Below are 24,331 nucleotides of genomic sequence, written 5' to 3'. Positions count from 1 at the left end.
CAAGTGTGCCAACACTGGCATCCGACTCGAAGGTGAGAGAGGACCACCGCTGAACTATAGCCGCCTCTCTTAGCAACTCTTGATCTACCCGACTCAGGCACCAGCGCGGGAAGCAGTTCGCAACGCTAGAAGGAGTCATCGTGACCACAGCGGGGCTGGAGATCTTGAATCTTATGTAATTATGATCTGACAAGGTCTCCACCCAATCCCAGACCTTCCAACCGATGACTCTGTCAGCAACCAGAGGCGTGGCGAACGATAAGTCCACTATGGATCCCCCCTCCTCGCGTACACAGGTGTAAGTTGTCCCTCTGTTGAGCAGAGAGAGTCCTTGGTGCACGGCCCACACCTGGACAGTCCTACCCCTGGCATCTGTGGCTGGACTCCCCCATGCTTGGCTCTTGGCGTTAAAATCGCCGAGTACCAAGGTACGCCCTTCGTTGTGTCTACGAACAGCCTCACTGACGGAGTCTAGGAAAGTCTCAAACTCTGCCAGTGGTCGATTAGGCGAAAAGTACACCCCAACGATAGTGTACTCCCCCCATCTCGCTACCGCATACCCTGGACCCTTCTCGACAGCAGAAAGCGAGGGGTCAGCATTGTTCGCAGAAACAACTACCACCAAATCATCGGTGTCCCCGACCCAATGTGCATGCGAGGGGACAAAATAAGGCTCACATGCTACGGCCAGATCAATTTTCCACTCTGCGATGGACTGCAGTAGAAGGTCCTGAGCCCCCGCACAGTGGTTAAGATTCGTCTGGAGGACGCTAATATGTCGTGCCTGGTTCATGACGACATATTAGCATCATCCGGTGCTGGACTCTGCCTTTCACTGACCTGCGGCTGAGGACCGTTCCCTCCTTTGACAGAAGGGGGGCGACAATTGTTGCTCCCCATTATGTGCCCCGACGGCAAACCCGCATCAACGCAGACGGCGCAGCGCATGGTAGCAACGCACTCTGCGGCTTTGTGGCCTTCTACACCACATCGGAAGCACAGACTGCTTCGGTCCTTCTTCGAAGGGCACACGGGGCCCGTATGTCCCATGCTCATGCATCTAAAGCAGCGCAGAGGGCGTTGCTCAAGTGCACGGACGCTGGCGGAACTCCAACCAACCAACAATCGACCAGATTCACATATTTTTTTGGCTGCGTACACCGGGCAGTATACCATAGCTGAACCCACACCTCTGAGGCCCGGCTGCACGTCGCTCACTTTTACTGCCGACTGAAGACAGCCTCCAGCCAGCGCTACCGCCGCTGCAACCTTCTGAGTTGTGGCAGAGTCGTCTAAGTCGCTGACCCTGAGGGTTACCGTTTTTGTTGGACAGTTAACTTCGGCAACTCCATCCAACGCCACCCGGAGTCGTCCGGCCAGTATCTCCGCCTGCTCATGCGTCTGCCCCTGTGGCAGCTCAAGAAGTCTAGCTCCCGTGGCGGCTCGTCGGATCTTCATCCCCGCGCCAATGCCCAAATCTTGGAGATTAATTTTACGCTCAGCCCGTTCCAAAACCTGAGCGTAGGTGACACCCTTTTTTGCAGAGTCCGACGTTACTGTTATAAGAACTGCGGCGTTTTTAGGGGGGGCCAAGTTTCGCTCGGCCCTTTTGGGGGCAGCCGCATTGGGACCCTTCGGAAGGTTCGTCGGATCAGCGGCAGACGTTGCCGGACGGGACGGGGCCTTCTTTCTTTTTCGCCCTGCAACGGTGGCCCAACTATCGGCGTCCGGCGTTGACCCACTTGGTCCAGCAGTCGCCGGAGGAGCTCCAGGGGACGCCGATTCCGTTCCAGCACCATGAGTTGACTCTGGCTGCGTGGCCGATTTCCTTCTGTCCGCCCCCAGAGGAGGGCGAATCACCTTCTGAGGGAGAAGGCGCTCCTCAATGCCCGCGAAACGGGCATCCAACATTACCCCGACCGAGGCCACAATGGAGGCCTTTAGTTCTTCTATCAAGTCTACTCCCGGTGTAGGTGACGTCATATTTTCTTCTGCCGCACTTTTAGCAGCAGTCCTCATCTCCGAGAATTCGCGCCGGTGAGCTTTCAACTCTGCTTTTAGGCTTTCAACCTCGGTTCGTAGCCGAGCATTATCAGCACGGACCCTACGAGTTTCTTCAGCCTCGGTCCGAGACGCGAGGGCCTCCACGATCTCTTGCAGTTCAGTCGCCGCATCTTTGAAACGGCGCACGAACGTACCCTTCAGGTTATTCGAGCGTGCAGCCATCTGCATTATGGCAGCCACGCTCCGGCCCGCCGAGGCCCGCAGCTCCTCGGACGTGAGTCCCGCGGGGTCCTCACGGCATGAGGCCCCACTAGCCATCCCCTCTTCTGGGTCTAGAACAGGCTCCGTCATTTCTTTGCGAACGATTCTGTCCTTAAGGAGCTGGTTGAACGCCTCCTCTCGAGCTTCCTTTCGCGCGGCTAGCAAATCCGCTCTAGCGGCGGCAATCCCTGTGCCACGGGGCACCGGCGTCATGGAGCGCGATGAATCTCGCGAGCTCGGCGACACAGACTCGTCACGTCGTAAGAACCGCGTGGCCGGGCCCAGGTTACGGTAATTTGGGACCGCGCGGCGACTTCTGCGTACAGGCGCAACATCCATGCCCGAAGACTGGTCGTCGGCCATAGTCGTGTTTATACCCGCCTGGCTAGCCAGACGGGTCGGCGCCTAGCGACTACCAGCACAAACGACAATATAATAACAACAAACAAAAATGAGAAAAATCAACAAGAATCTAGCAATACCATACAACAATACAGCCGACAACAGTTAAATAACAAAGTAACAATACCTATAAACTCCCGGCCCTCAAAGGGGCTATTTTTATACTTTGAAATAAAAACAACAATTTAGAACAACAACACCTAACAAGCAATGACTCCCAACAACACTAAGTGGCCCTGATAAGGGCCTTTGTAATCTAACAAAACTTCAATATCGAATAATCGTAATTGATAATTCGACGTGCGTGACGCAAGCAGACGGCACAGAGCACACGTCCGCTCGCGACAGCGCTCCGTCGCGGAATCCTGTCATTGTACCCTAGCGGAAATAAAAGAAGATATTTTGTTCAACTATTTTTGATTATACAAATATACGAATTCACTTTAATTCTTTCGAAATAATATTCATTATCTCCCAAGAATTGCAACATTACTATGGGTAATAATGGCGGATCGATGACGTTTTCATTGCAGTAATCAATTTGACGTTTGCTGTCAATTGTCATGCAATAGTTGCTCTATGGGCGCCATCTTGATATAACTCAAAAACTTGGGTTTTTATTTTATTTATTTCTTTTTATTTAGTTCGATTTATTCACTTTAATAAATTTTAATAAAATCCTTGTATTTTTTAAATTTTAATGATACGGGGTACAAGAGTGGACCTGAAATGGACCATTTCCTTTTGATTGAATATGAAGAAAGAAGAAGAATGAAGTATAATTTAAGAGCGAATATAGAATGTGTAAGAATGAGTTGTAAGAATTGTACAGAAATGAACTAACTTCAAGTCTTCAATAGATACATCCCCTAAAGAGAATTTATTTGGCGACGAGCTTAAAAATATGTAGGCCGACGCAGCTGAGCTCCGTTGAGATCGATACTTGATACGCACCACTCAGAATACCACGCGGCCGGCTTTAGATATATTAATATACTAAAGTAATTGATTAACCGACCGGAAATAACTAAACTCAAGCATCAACAAGCCTGACTGCATAAAATGTCAACTCTGGAGACGAAAACAATATGAGGAGAAAGAATATTATATAAGAACAGGATTTTAATCAATTCATATATAATATTTGTATATTTAATAAGTATTATATGCCGTGGCTAGTTACCACCCTACCGGCAAAGACATACCGCCAAGCGATTTAGCGTTCCGGTACGATGACGTGTAGAAACCAAAAGGGGTGTGGATTTTCATCCTCCTCCTAACAAGTTAGCCCGCTTCCATCTTAGACTGCATCATCACTTACCATCAGGTGAGATTGTAGTCAAGGGCTAACTTGTAAAAAATAAAAAATAAAATATTTATACTAAAATTATACACACTTAGAACATGCTTTGTCTTTCAGTATAAAATATCTAAAATACGGTATTTAAAAACATCATGATATTTACTTAGCTATCTAGGCATAAGTAGTTAATCACAAAGAATAATAATTAGGCAATAAAACGCAGAAGTGGTAAAATGAATTACGAAGCTGACCACGCTTAAGAAACGATCCCCAAGCAGATAGTTAGACTCCTAATCCAAGTTTTATCTCCATCCCGCCGCAATCGTGAGAGGGGTCCGATAGAAAACAAAATAGAATGTAATCTCCACGTGTAGCTTTGAGTGTCGGAGCTTTAATCGATTCCATTTTACACTTGAGCTGTTTACACTGAGACTCGTTAAAAAAGATAAATGAGGAAAATGCTTTTGATGGTTCTTATCGGTTTCAGAGTGTCTATTGTTATTTTACTCAATCCAAAAGTTTGTTCAATCGCACTAGATAGAGTCGATAATCCATGCGAATTTTCATCTAATAAAAAAGTAAATTAATAAGCAAAACACACATTAACAATTTGCTAGTCTAAATACGCAAAAACCCGTATGATTTTTGCAAGATGTATAGATGTTTTGTTGACGTTGGATTTCGAATGGATCATCATTCGCCAACGGCAGTCAGCTGAAGCAGACGTGTTGTTAGTTTATTCTAAAAAATACAAGATTTGCCATACGCAATAATAAGTCTTAAAAGTATTACCAATAAGTGCAAAAATTGTGTGCAGACGGACTCACGACCCTGTCACGTGCGGTGCCTCGCTCCACGTCGGGTAAAGAAACAGTTGCATTTCCATCCCACTCACACCCAAACGAATCACCCGATCGTGACTGCTTCATGTAATAATGAGTAATCGACGCGTGCCACAGCCTACGAACTCCACTAACTTAACAGTAACTCAACTTTTTTCAAATTCACAATCTGACTTAACAAAAACTAGCGATGATGAAACAACGGGACGTCAAACCGCACTTCGAAAAAGGAAGCGAAAGGACTGTTGTGATGTTCTGTCAGCATTGAATAGTTTTCGTACGGAGATGATTTCTATGATGGAGTCACATTTAACCCTAATGCGCGATGATATTGCTGGAATAAAAGGTCAGATCGATGAGATTAAAGACACTACAAACAAAATGCTAACCGAACATAATCACATGAAAGCAGAAATTTTAGAGCTCAAAAAACAAAACACTGCGTCTAATCTGAAGATTTCAAGCCTTGAAATAGAAATTAAAAATTTGGAAATTAGTTCACCCAACACTGGAACATCTCAAATTTTAGCTAACGAGAAAATTATCAACGAATTACAAGATCGAGCCGATAGAAGCAAAAATATTATTATAAAGGGTTTAGCGGAACAAACCGGTGCTGATAACAAAATGCGCCACGCTGCTGAAATAAAAAGTGCTCAAGAAATACTCCAATATAAAATAGTAAAGAGTCATAATATACTAAAAACTTTTCGAATTGGTAAATACGTTCCGGGAAAAAATCGTCCATTGAAAGTAGTTCTCGAAAATCCTCTAGAAGTCATACAAATACTACGAAATAATAGAGAACTACCTCATGGACTAAAATTGTGTTCCGATCGAACACCAGCCCAAATGACCATAATGCAAGAGCTAAATAATGAACTCAGTAAACGTAAGAATAATGGGGAGAACGATATAACTATAAAATACATCAAAGGCATTCCCAAAATAGTGAAAAACAATCCAAAAAACTAGACCTCCAGCCTGATAACTCTTGTAATTTAGAAGTGACCACCCATCAGATTTGCCATTCTTACCAGCACCTACATACCTCCAAGTCATGCCTAAATTTTTTCTACGCAAATGTTCGAAGTATTTGTCGGAAAGGAAAACTAGATGAGCTAAAATGTGTGCTGCAATCATTTAAATGCTTAGTTCACATTATTATACTGACAGAAACATGGCTGAAAAACCAAAATGAAGCTGAGTCATTCCAAATTCCAAATTATACACATTATCATAATATCAGGATAGACTCCCGTGGTGGAGGTGTGTCCATCTATGTCCATAATAACTTAAATCATAGTCTTGATGAGGAAGTGTACACAGGGGGAGTAAACTATCTCTGGGTGCATCTTAAAAAGTTGGCATTAAATATAGGAGCAATTTACAATCCTGACACTTCAAATATTAGAGAATTCCTCGAAGTATATTCATCACAACTAGTTCAGAAAAAACGTGCCATTGTTTTCGGTGACTTTAACATCGACTTACTCTCAAAAAATCGCTTTGAAAAACCTTATCGTGATACTATACGAGAATCTGGCTATGAAATTATAAACAAAATTCACCCTGACTACTGTACGAGAGAGACGTCCACAACTAAAACTATCATTGATCATGTAAGCACCAACCTAAAGGACAAAAGATTCCATATGGGCATTATTGATTCTCCTATGTCTGATCACAAGCAAATTTATTTAAAACTTAAAAAGTTCAAGACTCCGAAAAAGAAGTATGAAAAATATGAAGTAATAGAGTATGATAAGCTGTGCAAATATATAGAAAATACAGATTATATCATAAATAAATATGAAGACCTAGAAATTTATTTAAAGTCTGCAATACAAGCAAGTAAAATCTTTAAAACAAAAATATTAAATCAACCCCGCGAAGATTGGATATGTAAAGAAATAATCGCTACAATACAACAACGAAATACAGCGTGGTACAAATTAAAAACAGATCCCAATAATGACGAACTAAAAGCTGATTTTTTATCGGAACGGAAAAATACAGCAGAGAAAATAAAAAATGCTAAAGGAAGCTATTACTATAATGAATTTAATAAGTATACAAGACAACCTAAAAAAATGTGGAATGTACTGAACACATTATCTAATAATAAAATCAAAACCATCTGCTCGCCTCCTAAACTGGTGACTACACTAGGTCCTATAGCCGATGAAAATGAAATTTGCGAAACGTTTAATGTTTTCTTTTCCACGATTGGTTCGGCTCTTGCAAATAACATACTAGCGAAAAAGCAACCCCATTTACCAACTGCATATCTATCCCAGCAAGCACCTCCCTCATACACACTCCTAAACACCCAAACACATAATACTAGACTCACTTCATTCATGCCCTGTGAAGTTGAATAAATTCATAAAATTGTTGGCAACCTAGACCCAAATAGTAGCACAGGAATTGATGGCATATCCACAAAGGCCATCAAACGTATTTTTAAACTAATGGGAAATGTATTGACAGACTGTATTAATAGGAACTTCGCTGAAGGACTTTTTCCAGACTCATTAAAAATAGCTAGAGTGACACCTATTCATAAAGCGGGCACTAAGACCGACCCTAATAATTATCGTCCAATTTCAATATTACCGGTAATGTCCAAAATTATTGAAAAAACTATATACTCTAGATTGGACAAATATCTAACTTCTATTGATTTTATTTATAAAAAACAATATGGTTTTCGGTCACAGTCGAACACTCTCTCCGCGACAGTTGATTTAATAACCAAATTGCACACAAATATAGATCAGAAAAAAATTGCATTAGGCTTATTTATTGATTTAAAAAAGGCATTTGATACCGTTAGCCATCCAAAACTATTGCAAAAACTCTTAGATATAGGCATTACAGGAACGGCATACAAAATATTAGAATCTTACTTACAAAATAGATATCAAATAGTAAAAATTGGTAAATATCAAAGTAAACCCCATAGTACCTCTGGATATGGTGTGCCTCAAGGATCAATACTAGGCCCACTTCTATTTCTTATTTACATAAATTCTATACATGAAATCAAACTCCACGGTCACCTATCTCTATATGCTGATGATACTTGTCTTTTCTATTACGGTAGTTCTATAATTAACATAATAAGTCATGTTCAACAAGATCTGGATACTCTCTCCGAATGGTTTGAAGAAAATCTTTTAACTATTAATGTCTCAAAAACAAGCTATATTATCTTCAAAAATAAAAACAAAACAATTCCATGTTACACTCCTTTGCGTCTTTACAACCAAATTTTAGAACCAAAAAAGACTGAAAAATATCTTGGCCTAAGGTTAGATTGTGACTTAAATTGGAAAACTCAAATTAAACATATTAGATGCAAAATTTCCTCCTTGATGGGATCACTGCGAAATATTACTCACTGTCTTCCTCTCCCAGTCCGCAAACTAATTTACAACGCCTTAGTAAAACCTCACTTAATATATTTGATTGAAATTTGGGGCTTTGCAACAAAGACAAACCTTAAAGACCTACAAATTTCTCAAAACAAAATAATCAAAATGTTATTTAATTATGACTACCTAACTCCTACATCCAAATTGTACAAAAATACAGACATCATGAATATCAAACAATTACATGCCTACTATACTTGTATATTAATAAGAAAAATTCTTAATAAAACAATTCACACACATATTACTTTTACAAAAGTACATCAGGTGCAGAGTCGAATCAGCCGTAGAAAGGATCATATTTTGCTACCGCATCAAAGGACTTGTCTCGGTAAGAGACATATAAAATTTGAAGGCGTGCAAATTTATAATAAATTACCAGTGGATGTGAAGAATGCCAAATCGTTAAACACATTTAAAACTAAATTAAGAAAATATATACAGTGGTATTACCACTAACACTTACACTGTGGTAACGATTTCGCACCGAACATCGTAAATTTCTGTAGGTAGAACGAAAAAAATTGTTTGCATACAGCTGACTGTAAAATAGTTAATAAGATTTATTTATAGTTGTTTCTCTGTAAGTGAATGTAAATTCTTTAAGAGAAATAAAGATTCTTTGACCTTAATGGAGTTCTAAAAGCTCATGACTCATAAGCAATTTGATATGGCAAATGAAACTCATGAAGAAAGAAAAAACAAAAGTTACGAAAGTTCCAATGAACGTTAACCATTCTCCCGCGGCGGTACGGTTATCAAGAGTAGTAAACCGGTTTTAGTTTTGACCTTTATTCGATTTGTATGTCAATTACGAACAAACACGATAGTTTGATTCAAAACGCTTTTATCGAGAAATACAAGTAGATAAATATCTGATTCTTATATATTATATGAGTACTTATTGCCTTTGGATTTACTTTAGAAAATAATATCGTGATAGATAAATCAACTGTAACAAAATAAAAACTAATGTATTGGAACTAGTTGATTCAGAGTGAAAGTAAAATCAATAGTCTTGGATATTTATGATCATGTCAGACTTAATTCTGTGTTTACACAATATACTATCAATAATACATGATGCACTCATAAAATTGTCATGGCACGTCGTTTGGACAACGTTTAAATTGATTTTTAATAGAAAGTTAGTTAATTTCCTTGTTTAATCATTACTTAACATACGTGCATGCATTGTAACCCAGCGAGTGTTTAATAGTCCACCTGTATGTAACATGTTTTGTGAATTGGAAGTACCTACTTAATGCTATAAATAAAAAAATACTCGTAATTATAGTTAGGTAATTTTTTTTACACTTTTTTATCTCCATTGCATTTGCAACATTATAACTATCTGTGATGATCGTTGACATTACTAAATCACTCACGATCACCCTTTTACTGAAAATTATCTACTTAAAGGTTATATTAAAAACAGATTAAGTTAATTGAGGAAGTAAATTAGAAGGCACTATGCTCCAATCGCATGTCAGATTTGCGTTTTCTCTCAAAAATAGCCTAGAGCCAACACAAAAAGAACATTTCGGCATTCGTGTAATGTCCGTGATTAGAAACAATCTTATTTTTTTTTTTTGTAATCCGTACAGAGAAATCTTAGTGCAATCGTCAACAGTCACGCAACTGTCATAACTATCAATCTAAAAAGTTTCGTTTAAGAATAACTATTTCATAATGAATATAATATTGAGTAAAAAATTAGGTAGGTAATTTTTTACTCAAGGTATGAAATTGCGGGTGGGATTTTAGTCCAGTTTTTATTATGTTGGTTAGTAAATATATGATTAGGTATGTTTAGTAATTCACAACTAATATTTCCACCAGATTACGTACCTTAGAAGTTAAGAAATACGTCAACGTCAAGTGTTCGTTCACTTTTGCTTTCACACATTAACATCCAACTTTAGAAACCAACCATTTTTGAGAATCAACCGGTCTTTCCTTGTAGGTAACAGAATATAGTATTATCTGTTACTTTTATAAGAATTTAAGGTAAAAGCAAAAAAAGCAAGCAGGAAATCTAAATTGCTAAATCTAACAGGTAGATACAATTTCAACGAGCGAATATTTAAAGCACTGGCCGTTTAATTTTGCTGATGAGCCATGATAAATAGTTTTCCATAATAAGCAGTCGCACTGCGCACAATAGACCAACCCGTTATGCGTCACGCTTCATTTGCAAAGCGATTCTAAACGAACGATTTGCGTACCAAATTAGTTCCTACTCACTATTTCACTTCTTAAGAAGACTTTTCTATTTGTAACTTTAATTGTCCATGTGAAATCAGATCTCTATAAAATCTTCTATGCTTTCCTGGAATTAAATGTCTATATTATTGACACGAGACGACCAGAGCCCCAATAACCTACTCTATATTATTCTCTCTCCCTGTCTGCCTTCGATTAAGAGGGCGTAGGTTTGAATCAGTTATGTGCATTTTAAGAAATCAAATATCAAAGTCAATCAAACAGTGAAGGATAACATCGTGAGGAAACCTGCATACCAGAGAATTTTCTTATTTCTCTAGGTGTGATCTCTGCCAATCCGCAATGGACCAGCGTGGTGGATTATTGGCCTAACCCCTCTCATTCTGAGAGGAAACTCGTGATCAACAGTGAGCCGAATATGGGTTGTAATGATTCGATCAATCGATCGATATCAATCCTTATTCGGCTAACTGCTGAGCTCGAGCTTGTAATGATTGTTGACACGAAAATACGAAATTTCACTCATCATGTATTCAACGACCTGATGATGACAATGGTTAATGAACAGTATCATCATCGGAAATATCCGGTATGAAATGACGATTGCCTATAGGTACTAAGCAACATCAACTAACAATAGTTTTAAAAAAGTATAAAAACCTATATCTACTCTGTAAACATTAAAATGCATCTGCACTTTAAAATTATTAATACTTTTTTTATTATTGCATTAGCAAATAATGAAGTACATACACTAAACATCGATACTGAAAAACACTTAATCATAATATTACTTATTGAATAATAAACACAAAGGTGTGTGATTATGAATTAGGTATATTTGTAATTGTGTGTGCAGCCTTGAAGTGGTCGCATGGTTGCTCCCGAGGTTCCGGTTCGTCTCAGACCTAACGTTGTTAGCTACAGATGTGATAATTTAGTATTTATTCCGTAACAAATGTGGAGACGAAGAAATTATTATTAATATTTATGAAATAAATTCATATTCGACGAAATTAACATTTTTCTTGAAAGTAATACCTTGTACAATTGTAAAAGCTACTGCTTTCGTTTCGAATACATTACGGTTTACGTTTAAGGAAAGAATAAAAGTGACGCCATTTTGAACAAATTAATCTGCGGTGAGTTCAATTAAGAGGATATTAATTAATTTGACGTGCCTCACTGTTTAGCGCGGTAATTTTGTTAGAAACCCTGAGGATTTTGGCGAGGAAATTCTTTTGAAACTAATATTGAGTTCAACAATTTCCTCTAAAATTGCAAACTTCACAAATCGATCTTTTTGGATGTTATTGCACAGTAGGTATGTTGTACAACTGGTAAAGAAAACATAACCGAAATAACTATTGTTGAAATTTTCAAAAATACTTCAATTTCTGTTGATTGCATCTAGTTATAGGTTTTGTTGTCTATAAGTAATGAGATGCATGATTATTATATACTTGATACAACTTCCATAAACACTGATGCTGAAGAACTAGACGACTCGATGAGGACGAACAACAATTTTAGTTTAGTAACAGATAAAACATTGTAAATATCTGAAGTGTGATTCTAATGTCGTTAACCTTTTCCTGATAGTTTCAGACTTTTTAATTTATTTAACTAATAGCATTACGATAATGCAAATTTACTTACTGATTTTGAAGTCGGTTCAATTTTTTTCGTTCAGTGAACGAAAGCGCCACAGAACGGGCAAATTCGTTATTTTCATTTTAACACGAAGTTACTGTACCGATTTTCATAAAAGTTATATTTTCATGAAAATTAAATAAAAATTAAACCAATCTGGAAGTACTCTTTCAAACAAAAAAAAAATAAAATTGGTTGAGAAATAACGAAGTTATGCGGTAACAAACTCACTTATATTTAAAGAGACCAATGGTCAATAATACGTTGAGTGGGAAACTAACCGGATAATGCATATGATTCTGTATGCAAAATCTAGTTCATTTACAATCAGATCAGTTAACAGTAATACTACACTAGTTCCACCTCCGCCTTTGGTCCAGACAAGTCATGCATTAACGAAAGTAATCATTCTAACCTCGACCTCAATTGAAGAGTGAAACCCAGTATTAGAAAAATCAAGTTGCGACAAAACTAATTAATCTTTGACCTGCTGCTATTAATAATACTGCTCATGACATGACGTGTAATGGCCGACCACGCTGCGCGAGGCAAATACTTGTAGTCATCTGATGACATGAATTAAAAAAAAACAATAATGGTCTAAAAACTCGATGAACGAAACAATTGTGCAGCTGAATCTCGTACCATAAGCAAAATTAAAGGTCGCCTTAAAACTACAGATAGATAAGATATGTATTTATGTCTAACCAATATCTACCATTCCAGTAATAGGCACATTTATATAGTAAAACAAAACGGGCTGAAAAGAAAAACAGAGAGAGAAATGAAAAATATAAAGTTAGTACGAAGAAATACACTACGGTTCCGTACTGACCGGCAGATAAAAAAAAAGTTAACCATAACTCTGGTGAAAAGGGAAATAAGTTACAATGATAGGAACGGATACAAACGAATCACAGGTACTGACCAGTGACCATAAGAGTCAGGAATGTGCAATTGCTAATTGCATCAGTTACCATCTTTGTCACATAACTATAATACGCCGCGCAAAACGCATCTTCATAGCAGAACCCTCTATAGAACATCAGTCAGCTAAAAGTATTATGTATTAGGTGCGTTTAACTTTTGATTTTAAACTTATTTCGTGGTTGTTCATTATGAATGTTATTTAAACGGGTACATACCACGATAAAACGACGAGATTTTTATTGTCGATATTTCGACCCAGTTGCATGGATCGTGGTCACGACGGAACTGAAGTTGCGAGATGAGAAGTGAAGTCAGCTGTTAGGTGATCTACCCTCTTTCTCGTTCTTTTTCTTTTTTAACTTTGTTTAAAAATTTTTGAATTTCTCTTGTTTACCTATTAAAATCAGTGTCAATTATCAAGTAATTTGCAATTAAAAGGAGATGGTCCATTTCAGGTCCACTCTTATACCTCGTATCATTAAAATTTTAAAACTAGAAGGATTTTGTTAAAATCCGAATAAGTGAACTATGACATGACAATTGACAGCCAACGTCAAATCGAATACTGCATTGAAAACGTCATCAATCCACCATTACTACCCTTAGTAGTGTTGCATTTCTTGGGAGGGAATGAATATTATTTCGAAAGAATTAAAGTAAATTCGTAGATTTCTATAATCAAAAATAGTTAAAAAAAATATTTTATTTTATTTCCACCAGGGTACAATGACTGATCTTGGGCTCCATACAATTGTGGATAATCTCCTTTCCTGTAACGAGTTTATGAGTATGTGGCAGATATACGTCTACGATGAAAAAGAATATTTGAAAATGCAAATGTTAAGTGTATTCACGTAGGTGTATTCCAAGAAATGTGAGCAACAAAATTTTGCAAGTAAATTGCTCGAGGTTCGAGTTTGCTCTTGGTTTATTATTATAGAAATTGTAGGAGAATAGAATAATGGATTTCGAAGAATACGTGCTCAGCGCTAACAAAAAACATAGAGTATCTCATCATTAGTCGATAAAATACAATAGTAAATATTATATACAACTTTATTTTATACTTTCTTACATAAAATATTTTATCGACAATGTAAAAAATGCAAACACATATCTTCACTTAGACGTAATTAATCAATGGTGTTCATCAATGTCCTATTAAAAAGTGGATGCACAATCAGCGACCAAAAAACGTCCCCACTCAATGAGTGCCAAACACAACTTCTTGGCACTCAATTCAAGTAGTCGCATTTGCAAATTCAACCTGAAACTCACTCCGTTAAGTTTGCCCTAAATTTGGGATTTTATTGAATACTGGACTATATTCAAAGGACTTTATGTATAATTTTCTTTACCAATAATTCTAAAACTGTCAAAGCAAAGTTGGCCAGTTGTAAGTGAAATTTTCTACATGATCATGTGTCTTTTTATTATAAGAGGTCAATGATGGTGTTACTTACGTAAAGTTACTTACGAATTGTCAATAGGAATTGTTTTTAATTGATTGTTACTATAATATTTTAAAGAAGAAAAATATACTCCGTAAACCTCTTAGCGGTACCTTCTTAGGAAGCCCGAAAAAATTTGAAGTACACGGTCAATGAACTATTACAATTTACAACTTTCACTGTTGACTCAAGTTCTTTTCTCCTTTTATTGGGTGTAAAGGGTCAGCGATTAGAATTACAAAAGGCATAGCTGCGATCGTCCTGTTTCACGGTATAATAATGTTTATTATCATTTTAAATGGTCATTACGCCAGAATACAAAATACTTTTTTCAAAGAGTTCTCATCACTTTGAAAAGAATATTCCACGCCGTCTCACAGAATTGTCAAACTTTTATGGTAGGATAAAATAGGGCGTTTTTAAGATAAACGAAAACGACCCCTTGAATATAAATGATGGGATTTATAAGTCAACGCCATTCCCTTTATTGTTGACATATTTTATACAACGACGCTACATATATATTACATACGAGTATAGTACATTAAACATTTCCCCGATCTATTCCAACAAATAAAATCCTGTAACTCCACTTAATTTTTGCAATAATACGTTGAAAAATTACTTAAACTTTGTTTATTGTTGAAAAAATATTGCACTGAACAAACAAATAAAAGATACGGTATAAAATGCAAAAATTGCCCCTTGTGGCTTCGTTGCGACTTGCGTATGTATAAATTTATTACTGCAGTATAATTTCTAAATGAGCACGGTTTTCAAAAGCACGTAGAAGCTAACCTTTTTTAAAAACCACTAACGGAAAAAGCCACGCAGAATTATTATCGGTCAGACAAAAAAAAAATAAAACCGTGAGAGAGAAAATTCGTCGGTATTTTACTAAATATAACATTATTTAACCTTATTTACACAAAGTAGGTAATGGTAGGCTGCTAAGTACCTACTAACGCTTGTAGTAGAAGTTTAGCAGGTAGTAGGTAGTAGTATGTTTATTTTGCCCACTTCTTCATAAATAAACTGTAGATAATGACTAAACTTTGAAAGTTATTTTACCATGTAGGTAGACGTTCTGAATAAGTTACAAGTATCTATTAGAATTGTGGAATTTCAACATCTTCATTTAAATTCAAGCCTAATAAGATTATAAATAGGAAAATTATTAAAATCAAGGTCAAATACTAGGGCCATGAAAATATATTCAATACTCATTGATATTAAATATTTAATTAAATTTCTTACGCGATGATTAATAGAAATAATGGCACTGATCGTTTCATGAAAAGCAGCCAACATAATAAAACGAATACCAAAATCTTTCACTTAGTTTATTTTAAACTACCCACATAAAATACAACAAAAAAACAGCCATAACCACGCAGTGAGGTAATTAAACATATTAAAACAAGGACCACTACTTTATGATGTTTTAACTGACGCGTAGCTTTCCTTGTTCCTCATTACGCGTATGTGGAAATGTAGGGTGGAGGCATATTGTTTTCCCTTGAGAGCACTGGGTGCCAGGTAGATAAGTAGTCTCCGCACACAGCGCGCATTAGCTAAGCATACCTACTACTTCTCTCAACACACACACTGAATTTTAAAGCAGCTTGTGTAATATGATTCAAAGTACCTGCTCATTTTTATATTCGCAACAATAAATAATATAAAACTCGAGGATAATCATGATAATTTTCTTGAATTAGCATATGTAGGTAATGCATATAATGAATAACACTAAACATTGAAAATGTTTATTTCATTTAAATTTTAATTTAAATTTATACCTAAATGCTATAATTTACCAAGCTAACACACAAATTGGAAAGAATACGTACCTATATCTACTTAGTGATCAAAATAATGAAAACAATATTAAGGAAATTTAAATAAATTTCATTACAAATACAAATGATTTTGGAGTCAATTGTAACAAAAATTTTGTATGTGACCGTAACATGTATTCAATAAATTTGGAGTCCCAAAGTTTAATACTTCGAAAAATAATCCTCTAGAAAAATTGTATTTCTGTAACGTGCGTATTTTCTCTTAAATTAGTTTCCGGCAGTCAACACCTCTCGGTGACAATATTTTTTAATTAAAAGCTCATTCTACTAATTAAGTCTAAAATATGCTACGAACGTACTCACTCGTACCTATAAAAAAACTTAGTTAATTACGTAACACAAACCACGTGCTTATTATAGCAAAATGTAGATGTGTGGTTACATAAAAGTATATGTTTTTTAAATACGCATAGGTATCTGACTTTATTATAAAAATATCTGATCTGATGTCTGCGATCAATGAATAATGTCTGACACTTATGATACTCCTACAGAATATACATTAATCGTACTCGTATATACATATAATCAGCCATGTAAAGGAGATGGTCCAAAATTGTATGGAGCCCAGGATCAGTCATTGTGCCCTGGCGAAAATAAAAGAAAATAATTTTTTTATCTTTTTTTTGATTATATAAATCTACGAATTTACTTTAATTCTTTCGAAATAATATTATTTCTCTCCCAAGAAATGCAACACTAATATGGGTAGTAATGGCGGATTGAAGACGTTTTCAATGCAGTAGTCGATTTGACGTTTGCTGTCAATTGTCATGTCATAGTTGCTTTATGGGCGCCATCTTAATTTATCTCAAAAGCTTGGGTTTTCATTTATTCACTTATTTAGATTTTATTAAAATCCTTGTATTTTTTAAATATTAATGATACGGGGTACAAGAGTGGACCTGAAATAGGCATCTCCTTTAAGAAACGTTATGCTTTTTTAGTTACCTTTCTCATCTGGTACTTGCCCAGGTGTCACAGAGCAAGTCTCCACAATGAGGCAGGTATTCAAATACATGAGACACTACTGAAAACCAAAGGTTTCGTCTTTGAGAAAATGAGCTGTGTCAGATTGCACTAGGATCTTGGTCTATAAGAAGAACTCCTATTTTGAATGATTTATATGTCAGAGTTTTCTTATTCGTCGATCTGGTAGTAAATACGTATAGCGCCATAGCGCGTGCCCTCATAAGATGGCATCATTCTGAGTCATAGCCCAATGTACTCGTGACTTAACGTCTTTCGTCATGACTAGTTGTGTTTACAAACAGATAATCTATTCCGTAGTTCTGAAAACAAATCAAATCTACCTACTTAAAAAAATCCTATTGCCCTTGGTTACGTCTTAACTTTAGAACGACTTAACCAATTTAATTCATCTTATTGTAACTTGTATGTCTTTAATATTCCATGAATGGTTCTTAATAATAGGAATAGGATAGGAATAGGAATAGCTAAGAAAATTGCGCAAACTTTACAGTTATTTTAGGGATGTTTGTTAGTCACAGTTATATTGTCTGGTAAAACATATGGGCTACCTTTATCCCGATATTCTTACCAGAATGGGATTTAAACAGATGACACTGTAGGGCTCAGATAGATAGAAGATAAAAGTTACTCGTATATAACTGTGTTTACAAAAGTCTAGACAGATATCGAAAGTATTGATGGAGATCTAGTTTGTAATGTTGCGATAGATAGTTAAATCTTTGTGATGTTTTAATTATTCAAATAAGTAAGTAAGTCCTTATTCCAGGTACCTACCTACTTCTTTCAAATTATAAAGCAGCCAATCCCTGAATAATTTGTAATTTACCTTTGAATATGTAGCGTTACGCGATATACTTATATGTGTGCGTTCGTATCTAATTCATCCTGATTTCCCAAGAGACTAATGATATCTTTAGTATCTATTCCTCTGCGTGACATTGGAACAGGATCTGAGACTTTCAGTTCAATTGTATTTTACAGAAATTGGATTTGTATTGCAATTTAGGAGGTAATTCGTGAATTATTTAATCTAAAACGAAGAGACGTTAAAATGCATTGTTGTACGAAATATTTAAATACTATAAATGCCGACCAGTGTAATTATACTTTGTATTATAAACAATTTAACACACAACAAAAACACATAAGAAATTTGTTAAAAAAACTAAAATTCACACTGAAATCCTACTAATATTATAAACGCGAAAGTTTGTATGGATGTTTGGATGTTTGTTACTCTTTAACGCCGCTACTACTGAACCGATTTGGCTGAAATTTGGAATGGAAATGGATTTTACTCTGGATTAACACAGACTTTTCATCCTGGAAAAATCCATCGTTCCCGAGGGATTTGTGAAAATGTCAAATTTCACGCGAACAAAGTTGCGAGAGTCCGCTAGTAAATGCACAAGTTAAATAAACAAGTTATAGCACAGTGCAAGAGTAAGGATATAATTTTAACTAACATTGAAAAAATAGGCTAGACATGTAGCTAAAAGCCGCGCTCGTCCGACGACCTCATCGCGACGCCATTGTGGCTCAGACCCGTGCTCATGAAATATGAATGCAGTGCCTGAAAGACCGGCTAGTCCCAAGCTCGTTTTCGCGATAGACGCCCTAGTATCGGCATAAATGCTTAACTGTCATGGTCATTGTAAAATCCTTGAATTAAAATACTTTGTCGAACAATGATAATTTTATACTAGGTATAGATCGGTTTGTCCCTACAAAATCACCGCAAAAAGTGATCCGAAAAATAGGCTACATGCACAATTTTGTCTTTAATTGCATTATATATTTATGTATTAGTTTTTACACTTCCTTTGTGCACAAGTCGACATTGTAGACGATATTTAGGTATTATTTTTTTAAATAACGTTCGTTGTTGACCACAACTAACATTGAGTTGACTTTAAATTTTTTTCTTTTGAGCGCCACATTTTCATGCTAGTAACACATCTAACAGTATTTGACATCATTGTTGTGGAAAAACAAAGAATTCATAACATCTAACATTAACAGAGGATGCGTGAACATAATTGTTATTATTTAGGTTTAGATTATAAAAATAACGTATTTACTACATTTATTGGAGATTTTTTTTGTTTCATTTGTCTGTTTTGTCCTCATTTACTTCGACTGTACACAATTTGAATGCATATTAGGTCTGTCTTCATTGTAATCTTTTCCCATGCAAATTATTCACGTATTGGATAAAGAGGTTATGACTTATGAATTGTTAGGCTTAGTGCCGCAATTTGTGAATAGTGTTGTTCTTTTGTCACCTTCGATAATATGTGTCGATTAAAAAAATATATTAAATGTCATAATCTGTCAAATGTTCGATTCACCTTGATGTTAATCATTTTACATAGTGATACATAATTGTCCTTTGTAGTTGTCGACATTTCTATAAATAAAAGTACCTATCAACTTAAAAAAGTGGATTAACGAGTCTTGATGTAGACGCATCTAGGATTACAAGTACGATTCCCAGGCTGGTTGGCGATGCAATAAAAACCATGATCATTCATTATACATACCAATATTCTCCTCATTGCAGTTATTTTATTGTATGATCATTAAATAAGGCAGATTAGAATTTCTACAAATAATGAACCTTTTGGATCTACCTACCAACTTAATGTTACGAAAAAGAGCAAAAAGTAAGAAGTAGTCTATATAGATAGCTGTTTCTTAGTAACTTGTGTATAGTAAGTTCCTACTTCTAAAACAATCTAACAGTGCTAATTAAATAAAATCAAGTACTATAAAAGAAATGTAAACAAAAAACAAAACTTTGCACACACACTTACCGATACTGTCAACAGGCGTCTTGAATGAAAGAGTTGTCAATGGGCTATGTAGGTAGATTAGATACCACAGGGTCAGTTTACACAGTGCATCATCCCTAAGGTAAACAAAGATTACGTAAAGGCAATTCCCACGTACGACACCCGATCGATTATTAAACTTTCGAATACGCCCACTTACATTTTAGAAGAGCAACAAAGCTAGAATCAAGTTAGGCTCTTCTATAACACCGCATCCAAAGCACAACTTACGGCTGTGCCCTTGAAGTCATACAGGTTATATTATCGATAAAGCACAACACGCACTGACAGTTCTAACAAACAATCACAAGTCAAGTTCGGAGCCGGCCTTGGTGAAATAGATTGAACAGCGTTGAAACGTTATAACAGTTTGTAAATATAAGCGGCTGCGACGGTGTACAAAAGGAGTAGCTATGTGTGTGTAAGGATGGCAATGCAGTCGAATCGAATCTGCCGCGTACAGCACTAGCGCTCCGTGGCCGAGCAGTGACTAGCGAGTCGCGAGGGCGCCGCCGAACGTATGGTGTACGGCGAGTGGCGAAGGACCCCTCACCCGCCGCGTCTCCTGCCGCTTGCCGCAGGCCTCCCTGTGCGCGCGCCGAGCCAAGCACAATGAAATTAACCAGAAAATATATTATTGTTTCTAATAATTACATTGTTAATGTAATAATTATAACATAATATATTTTCAATAAATTTTATCGTTAATTTAATATTTACAATGTCACAACACTAATTTCTGATAAACTAAATAGCTAATATTTGTCCAAAGAGACATTTTGTTCTTGTCTTAACAATAGATTTTTTTAAATATGATTAGGTACTTACTATCATTATATACTGGATTCTGTTGTTATCTACAAAATTATTAAAACCGCTCAGTTGTAATGTATTTATGAAACCGACGAATCTTATGCATCAGAATCAAAATCAATATTTGCTCGAAATAACAATTACATTTTGTAATGCCAAGGTATTGTTTTGTCAGTAATTGTCTCGCCGTTAATACGTATTATGCAAATTTATCATTACATTCAAATAAAATTTAAATTTTAGAATTTAATTTCATAATCAATTAAAATTTAAATTAAGATTAAATTCGTTGAAAACAATATGAAATGTGCAGCCAACATACGAGAAAATGCTTAAATGTAATGTCAGATCGATCGTCCAACCGTTCTACAGTAACTATTCTAAAAATAGTTTGAAAAGCCTTAATTTTCGTAAAAAATGTTGTCTATTGGAAAAATGTCTATACCAATTTATTGTTGAAATAACCCGAAAAAAGTAAAGTTCGACTTGCACTTAACCGATGAGGATTGAAAATAAAATTGCTCTAAAAACGTTCCATTAACCTTAAAGTTGGCGTTGTTTTTACAATGGCGAGGGTAAAGCCGTCCACGTTAATGGCAGGTAGACAAGAGAGACAGGTAGCGGCATCCTTTAAGTATTAACACTGAGAACTGAGCTCAGGGTACCCTCGTAACCTCTCTTCCAAGAAAGCTGCGGCCACTCGCCGAGAGCTATAATTTTTACAAACGATGCAATATTTCTTTAGTTTCACATATAACGTGCATTTTAGAATTATTTAGCGAAGAAAGCGAGCGAGGCTAAGCGGAATGTTTATTTATTTTTTTAATTTTGTAAACGTAATAAATGTGAAAAGGTAAAATTATAAAAGGCACATTCCTTGTACAGTTTTGTCGATATTGATATCACGTTCACATCACTAGTTTTAGATTATTATTTTGTACTAGCTGACGCCGCGCGGTTTCACCCGCGTGGCGGGTTTCTTCCGTTCCCGTAGGAATACGAGGATAATATATAGCCTATATCCTTCATCGATATAGCTATCTAATACTGAAAAAAGTTTTTAAATCAGACCATTAGTTCCTGAGATTAGCGCGTTCAAACAAACAAACAAACAAACAAACTATTCAGCTTTATAATATTAGTATAGATATTACGAGTAGTAACAGATGGTATCAAAAATCTTAATATATAAATGAATAATGTTATATAAAAATCTCAATTTCTATTTATTTATTACTAAATTCGAATATAATAAAAATTTACTGTCTGTACTTTAAATAAAATGTTGTTTGTCTGTCTGTTTGTCTGTCGAACGGTTTTTCATATGGATTTTCAGGTAGGTATAATAAGTTAAGTCTGTATAAACTAAGTCCATAATTATTATTGTAGACTTTGTTTCATTGAGACCGGATATAAGAAAAAAATACACTTACGAAAAACTTGTTTGTCAAAAGTTTGTGGAAAATTTAAAAGTGTGTTTAATTGTTTAACTATTTGTTACCTGGTTAGTGTTAAATTTATTTACTAGCCTGCTAATAAAGTATACAACATTATGTACAATTATGATATGATAAGAGTTACGTATTTATATAAACACAAAAAAGGAAAATAATATGTTATTTTTCATATGGATAGGATAAGGTAAATAAAAGTGAATGTTATTTTGTTTTGTCACGCAATATTTTTTATAACTTATCGCACATTATTATTTTCACGTGGCTAACTGATTACAAGTCGAAGTTGGCCTTTCGTAAAATGTTTCGAACTCTATTAGGCCCACACACACAAACACATATACACACACACAGTAATATTGTTTGTTTATATTTTAGTGTCGTGTAAATAACTAGAATTTTCATAATTCTCTGCGTGTGTGAAGTCTGCCAATCCGCATTGGGCCAGCTTGGTGGACTAGTGGCCTAACCCCTCTCATTCTGAGAGTAGACTCAAGCTCAGCAGTGAGCCGAATATGGGTTGATGATGATAATGTATATATACATTTTTGTTCAAAACGCTTAAAAATCAAAACGGCTATTACAATTACACTATTTTACTTGATATTGTTTATATGATTGTTTATCAAGTAAAATAGTGTAATTGTAATAAAAACAACAGTTACAACATGATATTTGCAATAAAAACAACACTTACATTTCCCATGAATTCCAAAAAATAATCCAAAATCCTAATTTATGCAAGCCCGGCCATAATATAACCAATTTTATTCATTCTTTACTTTGGTACTTTAAGAAGGTTCTTGCGGAACGAAAATCAAGAAAATTGCTTAGAATATTGTTTTTTTTTAATTTAACGAGTATTTTTGGATGTTTTATACTCAATCACATCTCAACGTCTGAAGATCTAGATTAAAGGAGATGGTCCAAAATTGTATGGTCCCCAGTCATTGTACCCTGGCGAAATTAAAAGAAAATATTTTTTCTAACTATTCTTGATTATACAAATCTACGAATTTACTTGGATTTTTTCAAAATAATATTCATTCTCTCCCTAGAAATGCAACACTTTTCAATGCAGTAGTCGATTTGACGTTTGCTGTCAATGGTCATGTCATAGTTGTAGATTTAACTCAAAAACTTGGATTATAATTTTATTTAGTTCTTTTTATTTAGTTAGTTTTATTCATGTATTTAGATTTTAATAAAATCCTTGTATTTTTTAAATTTTAGTGATACGGGGAACAAGAGTGAACCATCTCCTTTGGTACAGATATAGGTTGTAGTCTGCTATAGCAAACTACTTTATCGGACTACGAGTATACTACTACTATAAGCTACTTTTTATTCCGATAATCTTACAGAAATAAAGATCTACGGGGGAAAAGCCGTGCGGCATAGCTAGTTGGTAAAAAAAACATATTCGGAGTAATTTCGAATGTGATGCGTAATTCGAAAAGCGAATAGAATATACGAGGAATGTTTATTTATGAATATCGCTGACATATGCTACGTTCCCAATATTGGAGGCCGAAATAACAATAACATAATCCGTCAAATAATCACATTATTCCGGATATTACAATATTCAATGAAACTTGCATTTTCTGTTTTCATGAGCAAAACACAATTTTGATTTTATTAATAAATGTAAAAGCTCTGCGCACCAATTATACTTACAGGTAAAGAATTAATTGAAAAAATGTTGTTTTTGATGTGTTTGACTATTCAATCAATTAATAATGAAAAATTTGTTTACGATAATGAAGTAGGTACGTATCTACGTATATTATTTAGTATATTATTATCTACGTAGACTAGATATTAAATTTCAAATAAGAAGATTGCAATCTAATAGCAACG

The 24,331-nt window shown here is 35.7% G+C and overlaps 2 protein-coding genes across 3 annotated transcripts in view; both read right to left on the bottom strand.

The window, feature by feature from the left end:
* LOC112050048 (uncharacterized) overlaps positions 1 to 20,729 on the bottom strand; it is a 220,098-nt gene extending 199,369 nt beyond the window's left edge. Inside the window, exon 1 of one of the 2 annotated variants that reach the window (XM_024088171.2) lies at positions 20,184 to 20,729. The gene's annotated coding sequence lies outside the window, so the exon portion shown is untranslated. The remainder of the gene's footprint in view (positions 1 to 20,183) is intronic. The other variant, XM_024088172.2, reaches the window with a different exon arrangement.
* On the bottom strand, positions 790 to 2,628 carry LOC128199871 (uncharacterized). Its single transcript, XM_052891167.1, has one exon. It carries the CDS (start codon positions 2,626 to 2,628, stop codon positions 790 to 792), a length of 1,839 nt encoding a protein of 612 aa, XP_052747127.1.
* Positions 20,730 to 24,331: the final 3,602 nt, after the last annotated feature.

The sequence above is a fragment of the Bicyclus anynana genome, chromosome 3 (assembly GCF_947172395.1).
Source record: "Bicyclus anynana chromosome 3, ilBicAnyn1.1, whole genome shotgun sequence".
Taxonomy (NCBI): Eukaryota; Metazoa; Arthropoda; class Insecta; order Lepidoptera; family Nymphalidae; genus Bicyclus; species Bicyclus anynana.
This window is presented reverse-complemented; position numbering and strand designations above follow the sequence as displayed.

What these genes read in the sequence shown, in the direction of transcription:
- LOC128199871 (XM_052891167.1), bottom strand. Translation starts at nt 2,628, where the DNA reads ATGGCCGACGACCAGTCTTCGGGCATGGATGTTGCGCCTGTACGCAGA.